The sequence below is a fragment of the Emys orbicularis genome, chromosome 20, assembly GCF_028017835.1.
Source record: "Emys orbicularis isolate rEmyOrb1 chromosome 20, rEmyOrb1.hap1, whole genome shotgun sequence".
In the NCBI taxonomy this organism is placed as follows: Eukaryota; Metazoa; Chordata; order Testudines; family Emydidae; genus Emys; species Emys orbicularis.
Window position 1 is genome coordinate 2,654,595 of NC_088702.1, and position 22,149 is coordinate 2,676,743.

The 22,149-nt window shown below is 46.8% G+C and overlaps 1 protein-coding gene across 1 annotated transcript; it reads left to right on the forward strand.

The window, feature by feature from the left end:
- Nucleotides 1-9,503: 9,503 nt before the first annotated feature.
- LOC135892593 (uncharacterized) lies at nucleotides 9,504-10,577 on the forward strand. Its single transcript, XM_065420391.1, has 2 exons — nucleotides 9,504-10,072; nucleotides 10,214-10,577. The coding sequence occupies exons 1-2, from the start codon at nucleotides 9,504-9,506 to the stop codon at nucleotides 10,575-10,577; spliced, it is 933 nt and encodes a 310-aa protein (XP_065276463.1).
- The last annotated feature ends 11,572 nt before the right edge of the window (nucleotides 10,578-22,149 follow it).

Sequence of the window (22,149 nt, forward strand, 5' to 3'; positions counted from 1 at the left end):
AAATAGATTAGACTGGCAAGCAGACAGAATGATACTAGGAAATTAAACCTATGTAATTATCTCTTTCATCCTATGAGCCGCCTCATATGGAATCCAGGTGTGTCCGCCCTTAAATAATGATGGACAAGTGAGAACAAGCAGGGGGTGGGAGCGACAGGGGTATAATCAAGATAGCAGGGCGAGCCATGCCTTTGGAGAGCTGGTTCAACCACTTCTGATTAATACAACGAAACTAAATCCAAGAGGAGAATGCTTCCTTCAAATCCAGAGTTTTCTCCCTGCATGGAAATTTCAAAAAAACTTAATGGAGAGAAGCCAAAAGACAGCCTTGCAAACAGGCTACCTTCTTCACTACCAAATCCACTTGAAGCTATACCCCCCTGCCATGTTTACATTATCTGACCTGCACCAGAATTATTTCTTAAAGGACTCCAGCAAGGTTGGCTGAGTGTCTTGCAATCAGATGACTGCATTCCAGAGAAGAGAATTCCTTGCACATTTGTCATAAAACTCTGCCCTTCCCTAAGGGAGATGGAAGGATTGTGTTGGTGACTAAAGTGGAGAATTTGGAGCCAGAAATCTTAGATTCTGTTCCTAGTGAAACCTCCAATTCATTGTAGGAACTTGGGAAAGTTACTCTGTTCCATGGTTTGTGAGGCTTAATCAATTAACCTTTGATTAGTGATCTTTCCACCTGGGGGATTCTGCGCCATTGCACAATGCAGAATTTACACAGAATTACTGTTCTGTGAAGAATTTCATTTTTCCCCGCAGAATGCTGCAGGGCTGATGGCCGTCACAGCAGAGCCCGGCTCTCCAGCTTGCAAATGCAGGACACTGCCGGAGAGGACGGGGAGTGGGAGCTGGAGGGTTCTGAGCAGCTGCGGTTCCCAGCACATCCTGAAGGAAGGAGGCAACATGCAGGAAACTCTGTACAGGCCCAGGACCCGGCATCAGGCTGTTTCTCTCTCTAGATCCCTGGACTCTGGGGGTTACGGGGTGCAGGTTTCTGGGCTGGGGAGGGTGCCCCATGGCCGGGATCTGGGGGGTTGGGGATGCAGGAGTCTAGGCAGGGGGGCACCCCTCAGCTGGTTTCTGGGGGGGGAATGTGTGAGTGTCTTAGACTGGAGAGGCAGGGTTTTCCCACAAGGTGGGTCCAGCTGGCACATGTGACACACCCAGACTGAGGTACCCAACAAAAGCATAATAGAGAAACAGGAACTAGGTTGTTGTAGGGGTTTCTTTAACTCTCTGCTTCTGGGGGGAATGTTTTTGTCGTCTGTATTGTTACAGACATACTTGAGGACAGGTATTTTGAAATAAATTACCAAAATAATTGAAACTGTTGTGATTATATTGAGTTATTTTTGACAAAATATGCAGAATTTTGCAGAATTTTAAAATATTGTGCCCAGCATGTTGTATTTTTTGGTGCAGAATTCCCCCAGGAATAGATATTGGAACAATTGTTTTATGCCAGTTCCTCAGCTGGAATAAATCAGCCTCACTCCACTGAAATCAACCCTAAATCTAGCTCACAGTGTCCTGAGACGGTCCTAGCGCTGCTCAGACTGCTACAGGAGATCAGGTACCCTTTAGCTTCAGCAATTTGTTTTGCCTAGTGTGTAGCACAACGATATTTAAAGGCATTTAGATGCTGCTGGGCTCAGAATTGCAAGGCCGAAGGATAAAATTTTCAAAAGTATCTAAGTCACTTAGCAGCCTAAAGCCCATTGAATTTCAATGAAATTGGGGCTCTCCTAAATGCCTAGGTCACTTTTGAAAATGGGATGCTCTTATGGAGCTGTGGAACTCCTTGCCAGAGGATGTTGTGAAGGCCAAGACCATAACAGCGTTCAAAAAACAACTAGATAAATTCAGGGAGGATAGAACAGGAGTACTTGTGGCACCTTAGAGACTAACAAATTTATTAGAGCATAAGCTTTCGTGGGCTACAACCCACTTCTTCGGATGCCCACGAAAGCTTATGCTCTAATAAATTTGTTAGTCTCTAAGGTGCCACAAGTACTCCTGTTCTTTTTGCGGATACAGACTAACACGGCTGCTACTCTGAAACCTGTCATTATGTCAGGGAGGATAGGTCCATCAATGGCTATTAGTCAGGATGGGCAGGGATGGTGTCCCTAGCCTCTGTCTGCCAGCAGCTGGGAATGGGTGACAGGGGAGGATCACTTGGTGATTCCCTGTTCTGTTCATTCCCTCTGGGGTACGTGGCACTGGCCACTGTCGGAAGACAGGATACTGGGCTAGATGGACCTTTGGTCAGACCCAGTAGGGCCGTTCTTATGTTCATGTACGTCAGTTAGGCCTTGCTGCGCTGAGCAGAGCGACACATAAATATCTTTGAAAATCTGGCCTCAGGTGACTACGCCATTCTTATCAGAAGAAATGAATTGTTCCCACGGAATGTCTGCAGTCCCCTCTGCCATGTATCTCTGCCTTTCCTCCCCTTCTTGTATGTGGTGCGTTCCCCTTCCAGGTTCTATGTCTGCTTGTGTACAGCTTTCCCTTCTCTCTCATTTCCTTTCACCCTCCCTTTCCATGTAACCTCTCGTCACTCCTGCCCACACAGCTTTCCAAGGAGGCACAGATAACCCTTGTCTTTCAAACTGTGGGCCCTGAACAGCTGGGGATCCCGTTTTACACACGACGCCCAATTTTAATACCACAGGATGTATGGTCTATAGGAGCGAGCACAGGACTGGGATCCAGGAACTCTTGAGATATAATTCTGGCTCTGCCACTGTCTTTCTCTGTGACCTTGGGCAGGTCACTTCCTCTCTCTATGCCTCAGCTTCCCCACTTGTTATATGATGATAATAATACCTCCTAACATTACCTATCTTGTAGTGGGTAGTGAGGACTAATTAGTCGATGTTTGTGCAGTGACTGAAAGTGCTAAAAGGCTTTTCAAGTTCTGAGCATTATTATTAAATACTGATACAATCCAACCGGAAATTTTTTCACAATCTTTGCATCCCTGTAATGAGCAGTATACCAGGTCTAATGGATAGGAATTCATTCAACACTGTGTTACAACCACTTGGATGCTCCTAGCTTTGCATCTTGGTGGCAAACATAAGAGATCCTTCAATAGGACATTTCAGATCTGAATTGACGATAGTATCAACACGATGTAGCATTTTGTCATAGAGTCTCGTCTTGTCTATTCATAGCAGGATGAGTGCCAAAAAGGGCTCAGTTGGACCAGGAAGGAGCTCGTGATAGATACAAAGCCAGATCCGTCATGGGATTCAATGAGCTAGGCTGATTTATACCAGCTGAGAACCTGGCCCACAGTTTTAAGACTTTCATCTTGGCATAATTCAGTAACTAGAGTCTCCAAATTCAAATTCTCTGATTTCCATAGGGGCTGGAATGGGATCTCAGGTCTACACTGAAGCCCATCAATTTCCACAGGGATTGGTGAGCGTCCAAATGACTCTAAGGCTTGGGTCTATCGCCATGGACTGAATGAAGCATTGGCACCTGAAAAGGATTGTTCCCTAGCGTGGGTCAGGGGGGTGAATGACAAGGGATGAGGAACAAGAGAAGGCAGATGAAGGAGGCACCAGAAACAGCTATTGTTAAGTGTTGATGTCTCAGTGTTAAGTCACTACTGGAGCAAAAAACCAGAAGATACAATTGTCCCAGCATGAAGCCTCCCACAGAACAAATGAAGTTATTCAGGGGTGGAAATTATCTCACTGAGTTACGCAGCCAGCTCAAGGCACATTGCAGAGCTAGGCGTTGGTCTGGAGAAGCCATTCCAGTTTCCAGGCATGTTTGTATTAGCTCTGTGAGTGTCAGGTGCTTGATGACACACAAAACGCATGGGAGTACTCTGAAAAACCACAATGTCCTCTGTCACAGAGGGGAAAAAGTGACAAGCTGCACCATCACCTGCATATGAGAGGAAGGGTGAACTTGTGGCTAAGTCCATAATTAGGATTTAGGGGATGGGGTAGAATGCGTGACTCTGCCACAGGCTTCCTGTGTGAACTTGGACAAAATATTTTAATCTCTGATAAATCTCCTGACCTTTGTCTGCCTTGTCTATTTAGATTGTAAACTCTTTGGGGTTTTTACAGTTCCTAGCACAATGGGGCCCTGGTCTCCAGGTGTTACCACTACACAAATAATAAATAATAATTATAGTAAAGATATCACCTCTCAGTAGGCAACTTCCAGGATCTATTCTGTAGTCACCAGTGTAACCCAGAATTGAATTCAATGGAATTACACTGGCATGAAACTGATGTAAATTGAGAACAGAATCAAGCCCCATTCTTAACAGGTAACCACAAACTATCCCCAGATGAATTGAGGGATTGACTTCTTTAGGAAGTCTTCTATACTAAACTACCCATTTTTCACAGCTCCTTGAATACTTGATTAAGACAAGTTTCACCGCATATAGTATTTGTCTCAGAAAATAGCTGCCAAGTTTTATTAATACAATTCGCAGATAAGGACAAAGTATTTATACCTTTATAGGAAAGTATTTTGTCTAAGGGGAAAAGGGACCAGGAGGTAAAGTAAGTCACGAGAGAGAGAAAAGCATTTATATTTGTTTCTTATTTATTCTGATGTTACTGTTTATCATCAAAGCATGTCACAAAACCATAAATAATTAATTAAGACTCACAACTTGACCGGGTCAACATTTTCCAAAAATGTAACCCCAAAAGCGTTGTTTCTATTGTGATAGACCCAGGCCAGTTGGGTACAGCAGAGTAGCAGAAGGGAGATATACTGGCCACTGGATTAACAGTTTTCTGTTCCCTGACTGACCAGAGCAGGGGCTGCTCCAGGCTAATGAGAACACCTGACTCCAATTAACCTGCAAAGAGTCAGGTGAGGCCATTAAGCTAATGTGACCACCTGACTCTAATTAAGGCCCGCTGATACTATAAAAAGGGCTCACTCCACTCAGGCAGAGGAGAGCCAGGGGAGAGGAAGTGTGGCTGAAGGACTGGTTAATGAAGACACCCTCAAGTTATTGATAAGGGAGCCCTAAGGTAAGGGAGAAGCAGGAGAGCTGTGGGGAAGTGGCCCAGGGAAATGCAGCAACTCTGGCAGTGAAAGGTTGGCTGCCAACAGCTGCTACCATTAGGGTCCCTGGGCCGGAACCCGGAGTAGAGGGCAGGCCCGGGTTCCCCCCAACCCACCACTACAGGAACACCTGCTGGGAGGGGAAGTCAGGCCCCTGTCAGGACAGGAGGCTAAACTGTTCTAAAACAAGCCCTAGGGACAACAGAGACTGTGGGAATTCTCTCACCAACCTCCTTGCTGGCTTATGATGAAAAGGGCTCAGTAGACTGTAACTCTGGCCCTAGAGAGAGAAGGGCTACGTGGAGGGTCACAGAGAGCCACTGAGGCTAGCATAGACCGCCTAGAAGCGCAGGACCCACGGGGACAAGGTCAGAGCTCTGCCACACTACGTAGAGTTGGCCACTTTTTTTTTTTTTTTTTTAATTCTGAGAAAATCTTTTCATGAAAATGCCTGAAAAGTTTTCAGAAAAATTTGTCACCATTTTTCAACCAGCTCTGCTCACAACCTGCTCTAGAAGAGGGCAGCATAAAAATCTTGATTTACAGGTGGAGAAATTAAGGCACACAAAGGGTCAGTGACATAGCGACATAGAGTTGAAGGCCAGAAGGACACCAGTTCTTGTAGTCTGACCTCCTGTATATCACAGGCCGCTACCACCACCAAACACTCGCACTTGCCAAAGGCACACTGTCAGAGCAGGCCCCCAGTGCTCAACCTGTTGCTCATAGCCCCAGATCATGTCCTTTCTTGCTATGAAAACTGCTTTTTCTTAACCAGGAGACATTAGAGTTTACTGCTGGCAATTTGACACCCAAAGCAGAACTGGTTAGATGCCCAGGAAAAAACAACAACTTGGGTTTATTTTGGGTTTGAACATTTTCCAGCATCTCTGTTTTGAAGAAAGATTTTCCATAAGCAAGCCCCAGGATTCTTGTTGATGATGAGCCATGATTCCAGAAATAAACCTATAAAGGCCACTGCTCGGCTGGTATACATTGTTATAGCTCTCGACGTCAGTGGTGTTGTGACATTTTCAGCCAGCTGAAGAGCTGCTCCATAGGACTTAAGTGGCAACGAGGTCTTGAGCTGACCTTCTGAATTCCACCCCTTTAGATCAGAGGTTGGGAGACAAAGCAAACATCTCCCAAGCCCAGCTGGGACAGGGACAACGCCAGGGCCCCACCTGCAGATGAAATAAAACAAGAAGTTGCACCAACACCATCAGCCGGTGTCCCACCCAGGTGTCCCACCCACAAATAGAGAAACAAGGATTAAAAAGAGGAAATTTCAACATAGCTAGAAACTGCCATTCCCATCACATGCCCCAAGAATGCCTCAATGCTCTCATTGCGTCGTTAGCACATGGAGTTGCTCCAGAAAGGCATTACAGCCCTGATAGGAGCCTACAAATCAAATCAGTAAGCCTGATGGAAGTGATTATTGCAAGACAATCAGCTATGGTGAAATTCATCCCTGTTCTCTAGAGCAGATAGGGAGATAATGGTCCCTTTTCTCCTCCACCCCTGCAAAATATTGTCGTGCAAATGAACAAAGTTTCGTTTTCATCAAAAACCTTCCTTGAAATTTTTGTAACAAACGTTATTTTGTTACAAGAAATTGAAATTTTGCAGTGAACATTTCCATTGCGTCAAGATGCTATTGTCCATAGATAAAACATTTTGGCGGAAAAATGTTGACCAGTTCTGCTGTGCTCCATGTTGTAAGCCCTTATGGTCACTGAAGTCCTTTGGATTGCAACAATTTTCAAAGCATCTGCCCGGTGAACACTCAAACCAGCAAGCTAACAGCACATGGGCATGATAAGCTCTATGACCCATGCCGATGCTTAACCCCTCCAAATCAGAGACAAAGTCTGCTCCTCACTTGTGGCTGTATGGAGCCACTGTCTTGCCATCAGTGGAATGGATTTACACCCCTGCAGATGAGAGCAGAATCTCGCCTATCAGCACCCATATCACTATTTTATAAACACTGACTGGATAGAAAGACAAGTGGATTGCATAGAGAGGCAGATTTTTTTAGGTAATGGGAGACAACACGGGAAGGTCCATCACTGGGACACAAGAACATCTGACATGAATAGAAAAGACATTTAGTCTTTTTATAAAAATTATATTTTAGGTTCTAAAAATGTCTCATCCCCACAGATAGAATTCTCCCCCCTTTTCTAAGGTGAAAGGTGATAGACACCCACATGGGTTTAGAGATTTCCTTTCTATCTAGGTATTTATATGCTCCATCAGCACCATAACATTTGACCAACTCATAGACATGAATGACCTTAGCCTCGCCCCACTGTTGTGAAACAGAGAAGTATTACTGCCCACATTTTACAGATGGGGAAACTGAGGAATGGAAAGATGAAGTGACATGCCTAAGGTGATACAGCGAGTCTTTGGCAGAACCCAGGAGCTCCTTTGGCAGGAATGAACCCAGGAATCATGACTCCCAGTCCAGTAACTTAACCACAAACCTTTTCATCTGATATGACATCCAATCCATCCTGCTGCATTTTAGCTGGACTTTTCAACATCTCAAACTCTTCAATTTCTTGAACCAATCTTGGAAGACCAAGGTCAGATCCTCCTCTCACTTATGCTAGAGCCAAATAAGGAGTGACTTCAAGGAATTCAATGGCAACTGGCCCAGGGAAGGTGAGGTCCAAATCAGCCCCCAGAATGAACTCCAGTGAAGCTATGTCAATGTAAACCAACTGAAGATCTGGCCCATTGATTTCAATGGAGCTGTGCTGATGCTGGGGGGGGCGGTGTGTCTCCCCTTTTATCACTTATTTTTATCACTTTTGTAACTTTTGCCCTTCAGATTAGTCAGGGAGGAGATTAGAATAAATTATACAACACTCATCAGAACATGAGGGAGTTTCCTACCAAGGTCAATCCAGGAACAGGTCAGTTGAGAAAATACGTGAGTCTTGTGGGTGGGAACGAGTGAGCTCATCATTCATGTGGATTGTCTCATATCCAGAAGGCAGGGCTTGGAAACCATATAAAAGTCCTCTCCCCTCAGAGCTCCACTATCCACTTGACTTCTGCAGGTTCCTTCTTCTTGGGCAGTTGGGTAAGTCTGATCTTACAGATTCTTTATGCTTTACTTTGGAGCTAAGGTTATCACAGGCTGGTGTCCTGTCCATTGGGGGAAATTTTAGAATCTTAATTCAACTCAGGATTGAATTGGGTGGCAGCACAGAGAGAGGAGGTTAAATATAAATATATCCTTAGATAACTCCACTTGGATTTGGCTCTAGATGTTAAAATATCTGGAGCTACATATGTGAAACTTTCCTTGGTATGCTTAGATTGTTCCTAGAAATATAAGAACATAGGATTTGCCATTGGAGCAGACAACAGATTCATCCAAGTTTGTAGTTATTTGCAACGTTGTTGTAGACTTGTTGGTCCCAGGATAAGCAGGGTTAGGTCATATCTTTTATTGGACCCCAACCTCTGTTAGTGGAAGGTACTTGATGCTTCTTAGGTAGCAGGAAATCTCCCATAATTCATCTGTGCAGTTGTGTATTGCAGCACTAGGAGAACTTCCTTCTAGTCTGATTTGACCAGGGTATGCCTTGCTCTTTGAAGCACTGCGTGAGAGTGCATTCAATTTAGCTTGTTCCAGCTGCATGTGTTATTAGTGGCCATACAATTCTCCATCCCTTTTAGAAGCTATTGCCGGCATATGTCACTGAGGGTGCATGCACCATTGGCATCATGCTTGTTCTTACTAATTCTTTGCACAACCACTTGTAAATACCATGGGCATCATTCTCCTTTCAGTTACAGCATCTGAAATCCAAAGGGGCACCAATAAAGTGACACTGATGTAAAGGCAGAGTAAGAGGAGAATCAGGCTCCATGTATTCACCATTGAGACAGTCAGTATTAGAGTGTGCTACCAATTTCTTTGGGGGAATATTTTGCCCTGGTTTCTTTACTGGTCCTCCTTTCACCTGGGCTTCGGATAAGCAAAAGGGACATGAATAGACACAGAAAGATACTGAAAAGAGTGGGGTCCTGAGTTCACTGGGAGGAGGAGCGACGGGGGAAAAAGGCAATTTCATTTGAAACATTGAAATCAGCTGCAGTTTGAAGGAGTTTGTAGTGGGAGCTGGAAGAGGCTTGTCCAGGAAGCACAGAACAGAGAGAAGGGAAAACGAGAGGACAGAGTGAGAGTAGGAATCAGAAGGCAGGATGAAAAGAAGGAAGTGGGTGAAGTAAGTGATGGGTTGGCATCGAAAGGCGGAAGAGAGAATAAAGACAAGGGCATTTAACAGATTATTAGAGTCTCCCAAACTACTGGGAGGTTGGCCCCTATTCTTATTGCATTTACATAGCATGTGTTAATACACTCTGGTGCTTCTTTTAGATTATCCTGTATTGCAACAAAGATGTCTCTTCACCAAGACCAGCAGCAATGCAAGCAAGGCATCACCCTGCCGCCGGCACTCTGTAAGGAAGAATGCCCAGAAATTGTGCCGTGTCCAGAGCCGGTGAAATGCCCTGAGCCAATACCATGTTGTCCAGTGAAGCCACCATGCAAGGAACCACCAGTCCCAATTCCTACTCCATGCCCTGAGCCAATACCATGTCCTCAGGAGAAGCAACAGTGCAAGCTGCCACCAGTCCCAGTTCCTCTTCCACACCCTGAGCCAATACCATGTTCTCCAGAGAAACCACCATGCAAGGAACGCCCATTCCCAATTCCTACTCCATGCCCTGAGCCAATACCTTATTGTCCAGAAAAGCCACCATGCAAGGAACCAAAAGTCCCACATCCTCTTCCACACCCTGAGCCAATACCATGTCCTCAACAGAAGCAACAGTGCAAGTTGCCACCAGTCCCAGTTCCTCTTCCACACCCTGAGCCAATACCATGTTCTCCAGAGAAGCCACCATGCAAGGAACCACCATTCCCACATCCTATTCCACACCCTGAGCCAATACCTTATTGTCCAGAAAAGCCGCCATGCAAGGAACCAAAAGTCCCAGTTCCTCTTCCACACCCTGAGCCAATACCTTATTGTCCAGACAAGCCGCCATGCAAGCAACCACCAGCCCCCGTTACTCCTCCATGCCCTAAGCCAATACCATGTTCTCCAGAGAAGCCACCATGCAAGGAACCACCATTCCCATTTCCTCTTCCACACCCTGAGCCAATACCATGTCCTCAACAGAAGCAGCAGAGCAAGTTGCCACCAGTCCCAGTTCCTACTCCATGCCCTGAGCCAATACCATGTTCTCCAGAGAAGCCGCCATGCAAGGAACCACCAGTCCCAGTTCCTACTCCATGCCCTGAGCCAATACCTTGTTCTCCAGAGAAGCCGCCATGCAAGGAACCACCAGCCCCCGTTACTCCTCCATGCCCCGAGCCAGTGAAATGCCCACCTTGTGTGAAGACGTGCCCACCCATTGAACAGCAACAATGCAAGCAGCAATGCCAGTTGCCACCCAATTGGAAGTAACCTGCAAAAAACAATGAACGTCATGGAACGAAAAGCAGAGTGCAAACTCATGGCACCGATTCCTGTGGCTTCTCGTCGGTCATTTTGCCTCATCCCCTCATTTCTTTAAGGGTATTCTGTTCAGATGCACAGCTTCCCACCCATGTGTTAATTCTATGGCTCGATACGATAGTTCTGCTAATAAGTGACATGGTGTTTCTGACTTTTTTTTATGCACTGCTAGAAAAAGATACTTCAGATCTAAATTGTATAAAACATGCTTTGAAGATCTCATATCATTCTTCTCTCCTAGTTCTATTGATCCTCACAGAGCTAAAGTAGGTGATGCTGAGGGAGGTTGGAACCAGGACTGTCTAAGCTGATGTTCAAACTTAACTTGACAACAGTTAGGCAGCCGGGGAGCCAGGACCACTGTCCATCATGATAACTGGTACTGTCTCATTGTTTTCGTGTGCTCCCCCATCAGTCTGTCTGTATCCATGTGCTGTCCTTTGTCATATACTTAGACTGTAAGCTCCTTGGGCAGAGACAGGTTTTTAGTTCTGTGTTTGTACAGTGCCTAGCGCCAGCGGGTCCTGATCCATGACTGAGGCTCCCAGGCATTGCCACAATAGAAATAATAAATAATAATAATAATGCCGTGGACTAAAACAGAGGATTTTCCAATCATTACAAATTCACGGTCCTAAATTTCTCATCTATTGGAAATGACACCAGAATAGATAAGGCGCAAAGATTCCTTTAATGATCTCTAGTCCCATTTGATAGCTACTTTCCTGAATTGCAAGTCCTCTCCATTAAAACGATGTCCCACAACTTTAGTGAGTCATTTGTCCACCAATAGGTTATATCAGCTGTTCCAAGACACCAGAACAACAACTCAACCTGGAAGCAGTTAGGGGAAAGACCTTGATTACTGTGTCTAACCCATGCTCATTCCAGAAGAACGCAACCTTAGCGCATGGCTTCCATTGATTAATTGTGCAGAATGATGCATGACATGTCTACACTCTACTGTATGAGTTAAAACCTTGGCGGTATGTTACCAGACACTGTAACAATGATACTGTTGATGTACTCTGTACTTATCTGTTATCATCCTGTGTATGTTGCTGGTGTTGTAGCCATAATTGCTTTCACTGTGAATTTCAACAATAAAACAAAAACAAAAAAACATAATCGTTTATGGCCAGGCCCTTTGTTAAAATAATTTTACCTACAAAATCTTTAAAGAAATAGGAAAAGAAGTTAATCTTGAAATACTGATTGATTTTGAAGTGCCAGAGGACTCTCAGGATGCACAGATTTTTAAGGCTAGAAGGGGCTGTTCGGATCATGTGGACTGGCATTTTGCATAGCGCAGACCAGGGATTTCCCCCAGTCATCGCAGCATTGAGCCTTGTGACTTGTGAGTGAATTCAAGCCTAGAAAGACACTCCCTTTGCCTGCTGAATTAATGAGTTCATCATCAACAGAAGGAAGGGCATGTTACATTAATAAGAAGCTGATTCACCGCATCCTCCGTCAGCTCTTACAGTCACACTAGTGCCAAAGGGGAATGAAAGGTGGACAAACCAGACTGGTCGCCTGGTTACACTCACTTTGCAGTGGTGAAAACGTGCAGGTCAACGGAGAATCTGTTGGAAAGGATACCCTCCTAGGGACTGGACAATACCAATTGCTCGCCACAGGTAGGATATCACAAAGATTATGCTTCAGCTGGCCCACTATTTCTCCCCCCATTCTCTACCTAAAAATAGATGCTGCTAGCGCTGAGGGAATATCAGTCAGTTGTAGGGTTGCCAACTTTCTAATCGCACAAGACTGAACACCCCTGCCTGATGCCCCGCCCCTGCCCTGCCCCTTCTCCGAGGCTCCGCCCCCAGAGCCTCCCTGGCCACCCATGCGTCTAGAGGCTGCGGGGACCTGGTGGCTGTGTGGAGCTAGGGCAGGCAGTGCCGACCGGAGCCACCAGGGTCCCTTTTCGACCGGGCTTTCCTCTCCAAAACCGGCCGCCTGGCAACCCTAGTCCGTTTACACAGCCATTGGCAGGCTTCCCAACTCCACAAAAACATTAAGACATTTCTGCAAATTTCGGAGTCCTGCCCCATCCAGCAATAGGCTGCCGAGGGCCGAAAAGCCAATCGTGTCTCTTTTGTAGTTAAACACACATCAATATTAGTTAGCCCTGTGTTTAGCAACTTTCTTTATGTGTAGGTGTGATTACAAAAGACCTGCACAGCCTGGTCCAATAACTTGGGCACAGGACGGGGAGTTAGGCGACCTGGGATCTGTTCCTGACTCTACTGGGTGGCCTTGGGCAAGTCACCTCCTGTCTCTTTGCCTCAGTTTTCCTGTCTGCAAAAAAAAAAAGATTAATGATTCTTACTTTCCTTTGTGCTTTGAGATCTGTAGATGAAAACTCCCAGAAACACAATCTTTTTCACCCAAATTGTTGACACTCCTGCAAGTATTATCCTGCTACAATAATTCCTACCTGATTATTCAGGACTTTGGAAAATCCATTCCTAAATTAAGTGGACAAATGTAAAACATTCAGTCACTTCTGAAGGTCCCCTTGCATCGTTGTAGTAAAACCAACCAAAGCTTCTTTTAGAACAGGGGTGAGCAAACTTCTTTGGCCAGAGGGCCACATCTGGGAATAGAAATTGTATGGCTCGCCATGAGTGCTCACAAAATTGGGGTAGGGGTGCAGGAGGGGGTGAGGGCTCTGGTTTGGGGTGCGGGCTCCTTGGTGGGGCCAGAAATGAGGAGGTCAGGGTGCAGGGGGGGGAATGAAGGCTCCAGCTGGGGGTGCGGCTCTGGGGTGGGGCCAGGGATAAGGGGTTTGGGGTGTAGGGGGTTTCTCCGGGCTGGGACCGAGGGGTTTGGAGGGCGGGAGGGGGATCAGGGCTGGGGCAGAGGGTTGGGGTGCACAAAGGGGTGCAGGCTCCGGCTGGGGATATGGACTCTGGGTTGGGCTGGGGATGAGGGGGTTGGGGTGTAGGAGGGTGCTCCGGGCTGGGAGCAAGGGGTTTGGAGGGTGGGAGGGGGATCAGTTTGGGGCAGGGGGTTGGGGCACAGGGTGAGGCTCAGTGGTGCAGGCTCCAGGTGGCGCTTACCTCAAGCAGCTCCCGGAAGAAGCGGCATGTCCCTGCTCCGGCTCCTATGCAGAGGCGCAGCCAGGCAGCTCTGCATGCTGCCCCATCCGCAGGCACCGCCCCTGCAGCTCCTATTGGCCACAGTTCCCGGCCAATGGGAGCTGCGGGGGCGGTGCTTGGGATGGAGGCAGTGTGCAGAGCAGAGCCCACTGGCTGCCCCTACGCATAGGAGCTGGAGGGAGCCATGCCGCTGCTTGCGGGAGCTGCAGGGAGCGGTCCCCGAGACCCTGCTCCCCGGCTGGAGCACCGGAGCAGGGCAAGCCCCAGACCCCACTTCCCAGAGGAAGCTTGAGGGCCGGATAAAAATGGCTGGTGGGCCAGATTCGGCCCGTGGGCCGTAGTTTGCCCACCCCTGTTTTAGAAGGTCAAGCAATGCTAGACCTCTAATGCAAACCCTTCCCCTTGACCCATTCCCTAATGAAAGAACTAGGCATGTCAGAGGGCGCTGCTTTGACCACGCGTAGAGTGCATTGTGCTCCGGCAATCTCTGGCTAACCTAACAGTCCAAAGGGGCCCTTAGAAGTTGGATGGCAAGATTTTGATTTTTTCCCAAATATTGGGTTGTTTGTAAAATTAATTCTCAGTGGAGACTTTTGGTGAAAACATTTTTTTAGTCTTTGTTTAGTCTGGAGTTCTACATTGGTTTTTGTATTGAAGATTTTGATTGGTCAACTTCATTAAGGGGGGATTTCTTGCAAAATTGAAAAAAATTCATTGTCCAAAACTACTCATTTTAAAAATGGGGAAAAAAAATAGATTAAAAAATTCCATGGAGAATTTGGAAAACAGACAACCTCTGTATTATTTAAAAAAAAAAACAGCAAAACCATTGCATTGCTTTATCAGAAAATGGATGACTTTTTTTCTTGTTAACATTGATTGTAAGTGAGCCAAGAACTCAATATTCCTATTTCTTTGTTTGTTCAGCCTACGTTGGCCTTAACAATGAAGGTTATTTTCAAGAGAAACAAGCGGCAGGCTTTAAGCCAGTCTCAAGGTGTTAGAGATCAGGGTGAGACCATTCACAGGGGATGGGGCCGGAGCAAATTATCCCACAGCTGCCCACTGTGGGGTTCATACACCTTCTTGTGAAGCAGCTGGTGTTGGCCACTGTTGAAGGCAGGATACTGGGCTAAGGGACTGGGGGTCTCATCCAGTCTGGCAATTACTATGCTCATATGTGGAACAGGATCTCAGAGAAGTGGAGGGAATGGGGAACAGAGAAAAAATAAAAGAAAGAGCAGGAGACAGATAATGATCTTAATTGAAATTTTATTGTTGCACATCTGCAATTAACAATCGGATGGAGAAGAGGATAATGACTTGTCTGCAATGCCGGATGCCCATTGAGTACAAGCGAGGAGTACATCTCTCCAGGCTGTATGGTGTATCTCAGGGCTACCTCATCAGCTCATTGCAAGTCTCGGGATACGAATGAAAGGTTTAGCAGAACAGGGCAGAGCTTTGAAAGAAATGCTTCTTTGGATGAGAACACGAGCTAAGCGAGTCATGAGAGAGGAGACTCATCTGGGGTCTGGGCTTGTCTTTTGCTTTTTGGTTCATTGCGGTAGCTCAGAGGGTGTTAGCACTGCTTCCAGTCTTGGGACTGCTGTGGAGGGGGGCATTTGGGAGGGCAGGGCTCCTTGCATGGCGGAGGGCATTTCTCCTGGCATTTTGGAGTCTTGCAGGGCTCCTTGCATGGCGGAGGGCATTTCTCCTGGCATTTTGGAGGAGGTGGGCAGGTCTGCTTACACTGTTGCTGATCAGAAGACATCTTTCAATGATCTAGGTAAACCTGAAAGAAAAATAAGGTGTCTTTTCAGCAGGTACAAAACATACCATGATGCGCCTTTGCCTGCTTTCACAGATTCATTCAATCAGTCATATGTTTTTGCAAGCTGAACAGACGTTTAAACTGCAGGTTGATATTAGCAATGAGGACAAGAGAGAATTTTGAAATCACCTGTGGAGCAAGCAATTGTCTTTCAAGAAACAGAAAACCAACAAAAAAGCCCAACCCTGAATATGATTCAATTTACCGCCTCCTGCAACAGAAAGAGTTTTTTTTTTAAATAAAAGCAAATAAAATGTCAACATTTTGGGGGGAGGAAAAAGTCACAAAAATGGAAAATTATTCCAATTTGAAACCTGCAAGATGGAACAATTTTGATTTTTTTCACAAAATTGTTTTTCCATTTTTCTATCAGCTCTACCTAATCACCCTCGATCTCAGTTCCCCATCGCTGAAAGAGGCCTATTATTCCTTCCTTCCTTCCTTCCCCATTTGTCTCTTTAGTTTGAGAGCACTTTGCATTAGGCACTGCCTGGTACTGTGCATATGGACAATGCCTCACACGGTGGTGCCCTCATCTTACTTGGAGCAGAACGGACTGCAATCCCACCAGTTGTATTGGCAATGGGCGTCGTGGAACACTAGATGGGGAAGGTTCTGAATGGCTACAGTGAATTCTTTCCTGGCTGTCTGGCTGGTGGGCCTTGCCCACATGCTCAGGGTTTAACTGATTTCCTTCCTAACCCCAAATATGGTGTTTTCCTCCAGGACAGATTTGCAGAGACCCCGTAGTGGGGGTTTTCCTTCTTCTGCAGCATGGGGCATGGGTCACTGACTGGTTTGAACTACACTAAATGGTGGATTCTCTGTAATTTGACAACTTTAAACCATGATTTGAGGACTTCAGTAACTAAGCCAGAGGTCATGGGAGAGGGTGGGTGAGGTGCGGAGGCCAGCGATTTGCAGGAGGTCAGACTAGATGATCACGATGGTCCCGTCTGGCCTATGAATCTATCAACAAAAATCGCTCTCTCTCTGTGGTAGAGAGTAACAAATCAACACCAGCAATAACATGAGCTAAATAAGCCGAGAGACACTTACCTGTTTCAGCTGTAGGTACAAGGAAACACGCAGTCAAGTGGATTGATGCACCTACTGAGGGGAGCTATTTTATAAGGCATCTGAGACCTGGGAAGGAGACAATGAATTTGCATGAGGATCAGATTGTTTCACAACCACTGCTGACAATTCCTTAGTACCGGTTGACGTCATCATTTGTCAGAGACACCTCCCTCTCGGGAGTGAGAGATTATTAATTGTGTAGAAACCCCACCTAATCTATTCACCACTCATTAATTCACTTATAATCGTATGAGCCTGACCCAGGGCAAAGATCCCACTGAAATCAGTGCTGAGCCTAGGCTAGGGTGACCAGATGTCCTGATTTCATAGGGACAGTCCTGATATTTGGGGCTTTTTCTTATATAGGCTCTGTCAAGGCTGTATCCCTACTTTGAACTTTAGGGTACAAATGTAGGGGCCTGCATGAAAACTGCTAAGCTTATCTACCAGCTTAGCTCTGGTCCCGCTGCCACCATTCTCGATGGATTCCCTCCCTGGGAAGCCTTGAGAAACCTTTCACCAATTCCCTGGTGAATACAGATCCAAACTGCTTGGATCTTAAACAAGGAGAGATTGACCCTTCCCCCCTCCTTCCTTCCACCAACTCCTGGTGAATACAGATCCAAACCCCCTTTGGATCTTAAAACAAGGAGAAATCAATCAGGTTCTTAAAAAGAAGGCTTTTAATTAAAGCAAAAGGTAAAAATCATCTCTGCAAAATCAGTATGGAAAATAACTTTACAGGGTAATCAAACTTAAAGAGCTCAGAGGAATCCCCTCTGTCTTAGGTTCAAAGTATAGCAAACAAGATAAGCACTCTGGTAAAAGGTACATTTACAAGTTGAGAAAACAAAGTAAATCTAAGACGCCTTGCCTGGCTTTTACTTACAATTTTGAAATAAGAGAGACTTGTTTAGAAAGATGGGGAGAACCTGGATTGATGTCTGGTCCCTCTCAGTCCCAAGAGCGAACAACCCCTTAAACAAAGGACACACACAAAAGCCTTTCCCCCCCCCCAAGATTTGAAAGTATCTTGTCCCCTCATTGGTCCTCTGGGTCAGGTGTCAGCCAGGTTACCCGAGCTTCTTAACCCTTTACAGGTAAAAGGATTTTGGAGTCTCTGACCAGGAGGGATTTTAGTACTGTACACAGAGAGCTGTTACCCTTCCTTTTATAGTTATGACACGCCCCCCAAATCACAGATAGTGTTGGACGTTTGGTTCCACACTGGCTGTGATTTCTCTCCTGGAGCTCTAGGAGAAAACAGAGTTAATAAGACACACGTACCTTTAGACATACTACTGATTATATAAAAACTAACAATATGTTTTATTCCAAAAACAATTGTTAACCAGTTAACTCTGGGAAACTTTCCCGGGAGAGTGCATCAGCCACTTTGTTAGAAGCTCCCGAAATGTGTTGTATTTCAAAATCAAAATTTTGGAGAGCTAAACTCCACCGAAGAAGTTTTTTGTTATTTCCCTTGGCGGTATGAAGCCACTGTAGCGCAGCATGGTCTGTTTGTAGTTGGAACCGCCGTCCCCAAACATATGGGCGTAGCTTTTCCAGCGCGTACACAATGGCGTAGCATTCCTTTTCGCTGATTGACCAGTGGCTTTCCCTCTCAGACAGTTTCTTGCTGAGAAACACGACAGGATGGAATTCTTGATCCGGTCCTTCCTGCATTAAAACTGCTCCCACGCCTCGCTCGGACGCATCTGTGGTTACTAGGAACGGTTCGTCAAAGTCTGGGGCCCTTAGCACAGGGTCAGACATGAGTGTTGCCTTAAGCTGGTTAAAGGCCTTTTGACACTTATCAGTCCACTGAACTGCATTTGGCTGTTTCTTTTTGGTTAGGTCTGTCAGCGGGGCGGCGATTTGGCTGTAGTGTGGTACAAATCGCCTATAATATCCGGCCAAGCCTAAGAAGGATTGGACCTGTTTCTTTGACTTTGGAACCGGCCACTTTTGGATAGCATCCACTTTGGCCTGTAGGGGATTTATAGTTCCTTGACCCACCTGGTGCCCCAGGTACGTCACTCTGTTTTGGCCTATTTGACACTTTTTAGCCTTAACAGTTAGTCCTGCCTGCCGGATGCGCTCGAAGACTTTTTTCAGGTGCTACAGGTGTTCTGTCCATGAATCAGAAAAAATGGCCACATCATCGAGGTAGGCAACTGCAGATTCTCCCAATCCTGCTAGGAGACCATCTACAAGTCTTTGGAAGGTGGCGGGTGCATTTCGCAACCCGAAAGGGAGTACATTGAATTCATACACCCCTGCCTGGGTGACGAAGGCTGACCTTTCCTTAGCGGGTTCATCTAGTGGTACTTGCCAGTACCCTTTGGTTAAGTCTAAAGTAGAGATGAATTGGGCATGTCCCAATTTTTCCAATAGCTCATCTGTGCGTGGCATTGGATAGTTGTCAGGACGAGTTACAGCATTTAGCTTACGGTAGTCCACGCAAAAGCGTATTTCCCCATCTGGTTTGGGAACTAGAACCACTGGAGATGCCCATGCACTGGTAGAGGGGCGGATTATACCCATCTGTAGCATGTCCTGGATCTCCCTTTGTATAGCCGCTTGGGCATGAGGTGACTCCCGGTAGGGTGGGGTTCTAATTGGGTGAGCATTACCTGTGTCAATGGAGTGGTATGCCCGTTCGGTCCGTCCTGGAGTGGCTGAGAAAATCGGTGCAAAGCTTGTGCACAGCTCCTTTATCTGCTGTCGCTGCAGACGTCCCAGGGTCGTGGAGAGGTTTACCTCTTCCACGCCACCATTCCTTTTTCCTTCATAGTAGACACCTGCAGGCCACTCCGCGTCATCAGTTTCCTGGGCTGTAAACTGGCAAACGTTTAATTCTCTAGAATAAAAGGGCTTAAGAGAATTAACATGGTATACCTTAGGCTTTATGTTGGAGGTGGGGGAGGCTATGAGATAGTTAACAGCTCCTAGGCGCTCCTGGACCGTAAATGGTCCTTCCCACGACGCTTCCATTTTATGGGCCTGGAGCGCCTTTAAGACCATGACTTGGTCTCCTACTTTGAAGGACCGTTCTCTGGAATGTTTATCATACCAGGCCTTTTGCTCTTCCTGAGCATCCTTTAGGTTTTCTTTAGCAAGGGCTAAAGAGTGTCGGAGGGTGTTTTGTAGGTTGCTTACAAAGTCTAGAATGTTAGTTCCTGGAGAAGGCGTAAACCCCTCCCATTGCTGCTTCACCAACTGTAATGGCCCCTTAACCTCGCGGCCATACACAAGTTCAAATGGTGAAAACCCTAAACTGGGATGTGGTACAGCCCTGTAGGCAAAAAGCAACTGCTGCAACACTAGGTCCCAATCATTGGAGTGTTCATTTACGAATTTACGTATCATGGCCCCCAAAGTTCCATTAAACCTCTCCACCAGACCATTGGTTTGATGGTGATGAGGGGTGGCAACCAAGTGATTCACCCCATGAGCTTTCCACAGGTTTTTCATGTTCCCTGCCAGGAAATTAGTTCCCGAATCTGTAAGTATGTCGGAGGGCCACCCTACCCTGGCAAAAATGTCTGCTAATGCCTGGCACACACTTTTAGTCTTGGTGTTGCTTAAGGGTACAGCTTCCGGCCATTGGGTAGCAAAATCCATGAAAGTCAGTACGTACTGCTTTCCTCTGGGTGTCTTCTTTGGGAAAGGACCCAGAATATCCACAGCTACTTGCTGAAATGGGACCTCAATTATGGGTAGTGGCTGGAGAGGGGCTTTAACCTGGTCTTGGGGCTTTCCCACTCGTTGGCACACCTCACAAGACCGGACATAACTAGTAACGTCCTTGCCCATTCCCTCCCAGTGGAAGGACTTCCCCAACCGGTCTTTGGTTCTGTTCACCCCAGAATGGCCACTGGGATGATCATGGGCTAAGCTTAAGAGCTTTACCCGATACTTAGTGGGAACTACCAACTGTTTTTGAGGATGCCAGTCTTCCTGGTGCCCACCAGAAAGAGTCTCCTTGTATAAAAGTCCTTGTTCTACAACAAACCGGGATCGGTTAGAAGAGCTGAGAGGCGGTGGGGTGCTCCGTGCCGCCGCCCAAGCTTTCTGAAGGCTGTCATCTGCTTCCTGCTCGGCCTGGAACTGTTCCCTTGATGCTGGAGACATCAGTTCCTCCTTGGACTGTGGACTGGGGCTTGGTCCCTCTGGAAGCGATGTAGGTGCTGGGGCTTTTTCCATTGACTGTGAACCGCTGTCCGCCGGTGCACTATGTGGTATTTCAGGCTCTGGCTGAGCCTCTTGGGTAGGGTTATCCGCTGCTTCCGCCAGTTTAGGCTCGCTGGTGTCCTCTGGCATTGGAGTTGTAGACGGGGTTGCAAGCGCTGGACTCAGTGCTGGCAACGGTTCTGGTGCTGGTTGCGTTGCCAGTTCCGGTTCTGGGACTGGCTTTGGCTGGGTCTCTGGGATTGGATCCACTACGGCTGTTGCAGTCGTTGGCAGGGGATCCGGTTCCACCACCTGGTTTTGGGTCTCCGGTAACACAGACGGGGCCCTGGTGAACGGCTCAGGAACAGGGATGGGGGTGAAAGCTTGCTTAGCCTGGCTGCGGGTGACTATTCCCACCCTCTTGGCTAGCTTCACATGGTTGGCCAAGTCTTCCCCCAGCAGCATGGGAATGGGATAATTGTCATAGACTGCAAAAGTCCACATTCCTGACCAGCCCTTGTACTGGACATGCAACTGGGCTGTAGGCAAGGTTACAGACTGTGACACGAAGGGTTGAATTGTCACTGTAGCCTCAGGGTTGATGAGTTTGGGGTCCACTAGGGATTGGTGGATAGTTGACACTTGTGCCCCAGTGTCCCTCCAAGCGATAACCTTCTTTCCGCCCACTCTCAAGGTTTCCCTTCGCTCCGAGGGTATGAGAGAGGCATCTGGGTCTGGGGTTCTTTGGTGTGATTGGGGTGTAATGAACTGTAATCGGTTGGGGTTCTTGGGGCAGTGAGCCTTTATGTGCCCCAGTTCATTACATTTAAAACATCGCCCTGCTAAGGTATCACCGGGGCGATGTTGGTTGCTGGAGACTGGTGTGGTGGGGTGAGAAGGCGTCTGGGGTTTCCCTTGGGATGTGGGTGGGGTCTTGGGTTGTCCCCGGTGATAAGGTTTTGTTTCGGCTTGCCCCTTCTGATATTCGCTCCAACTGCTACTAGCTTTTTTCTTTTCTGTCACCTCCACCCATTTGGCTCCAATCTCCCCCGCCTCGGTTACAGTTTTGGGCTTCCCATCTAGGATGTACCTTTTTATTTCTTCAGGAACACCCTCTAAAAACTGCTCCATTTTTACTAGGGAAAGCAGATCTTCCAAAGATTTAACATTTGCTCCTGATACCCAGGCATCACAATTTTTGTCAATGTGATAGGCATGCCGGGTAAATGACACATCTGGTTTCCACCTTAGGGCTCTGAACCGCCGACGGGCATGCTCAGGTGTTAGCCCCATTCTGATTCTGGCCTTGTTTTTAAAAAGT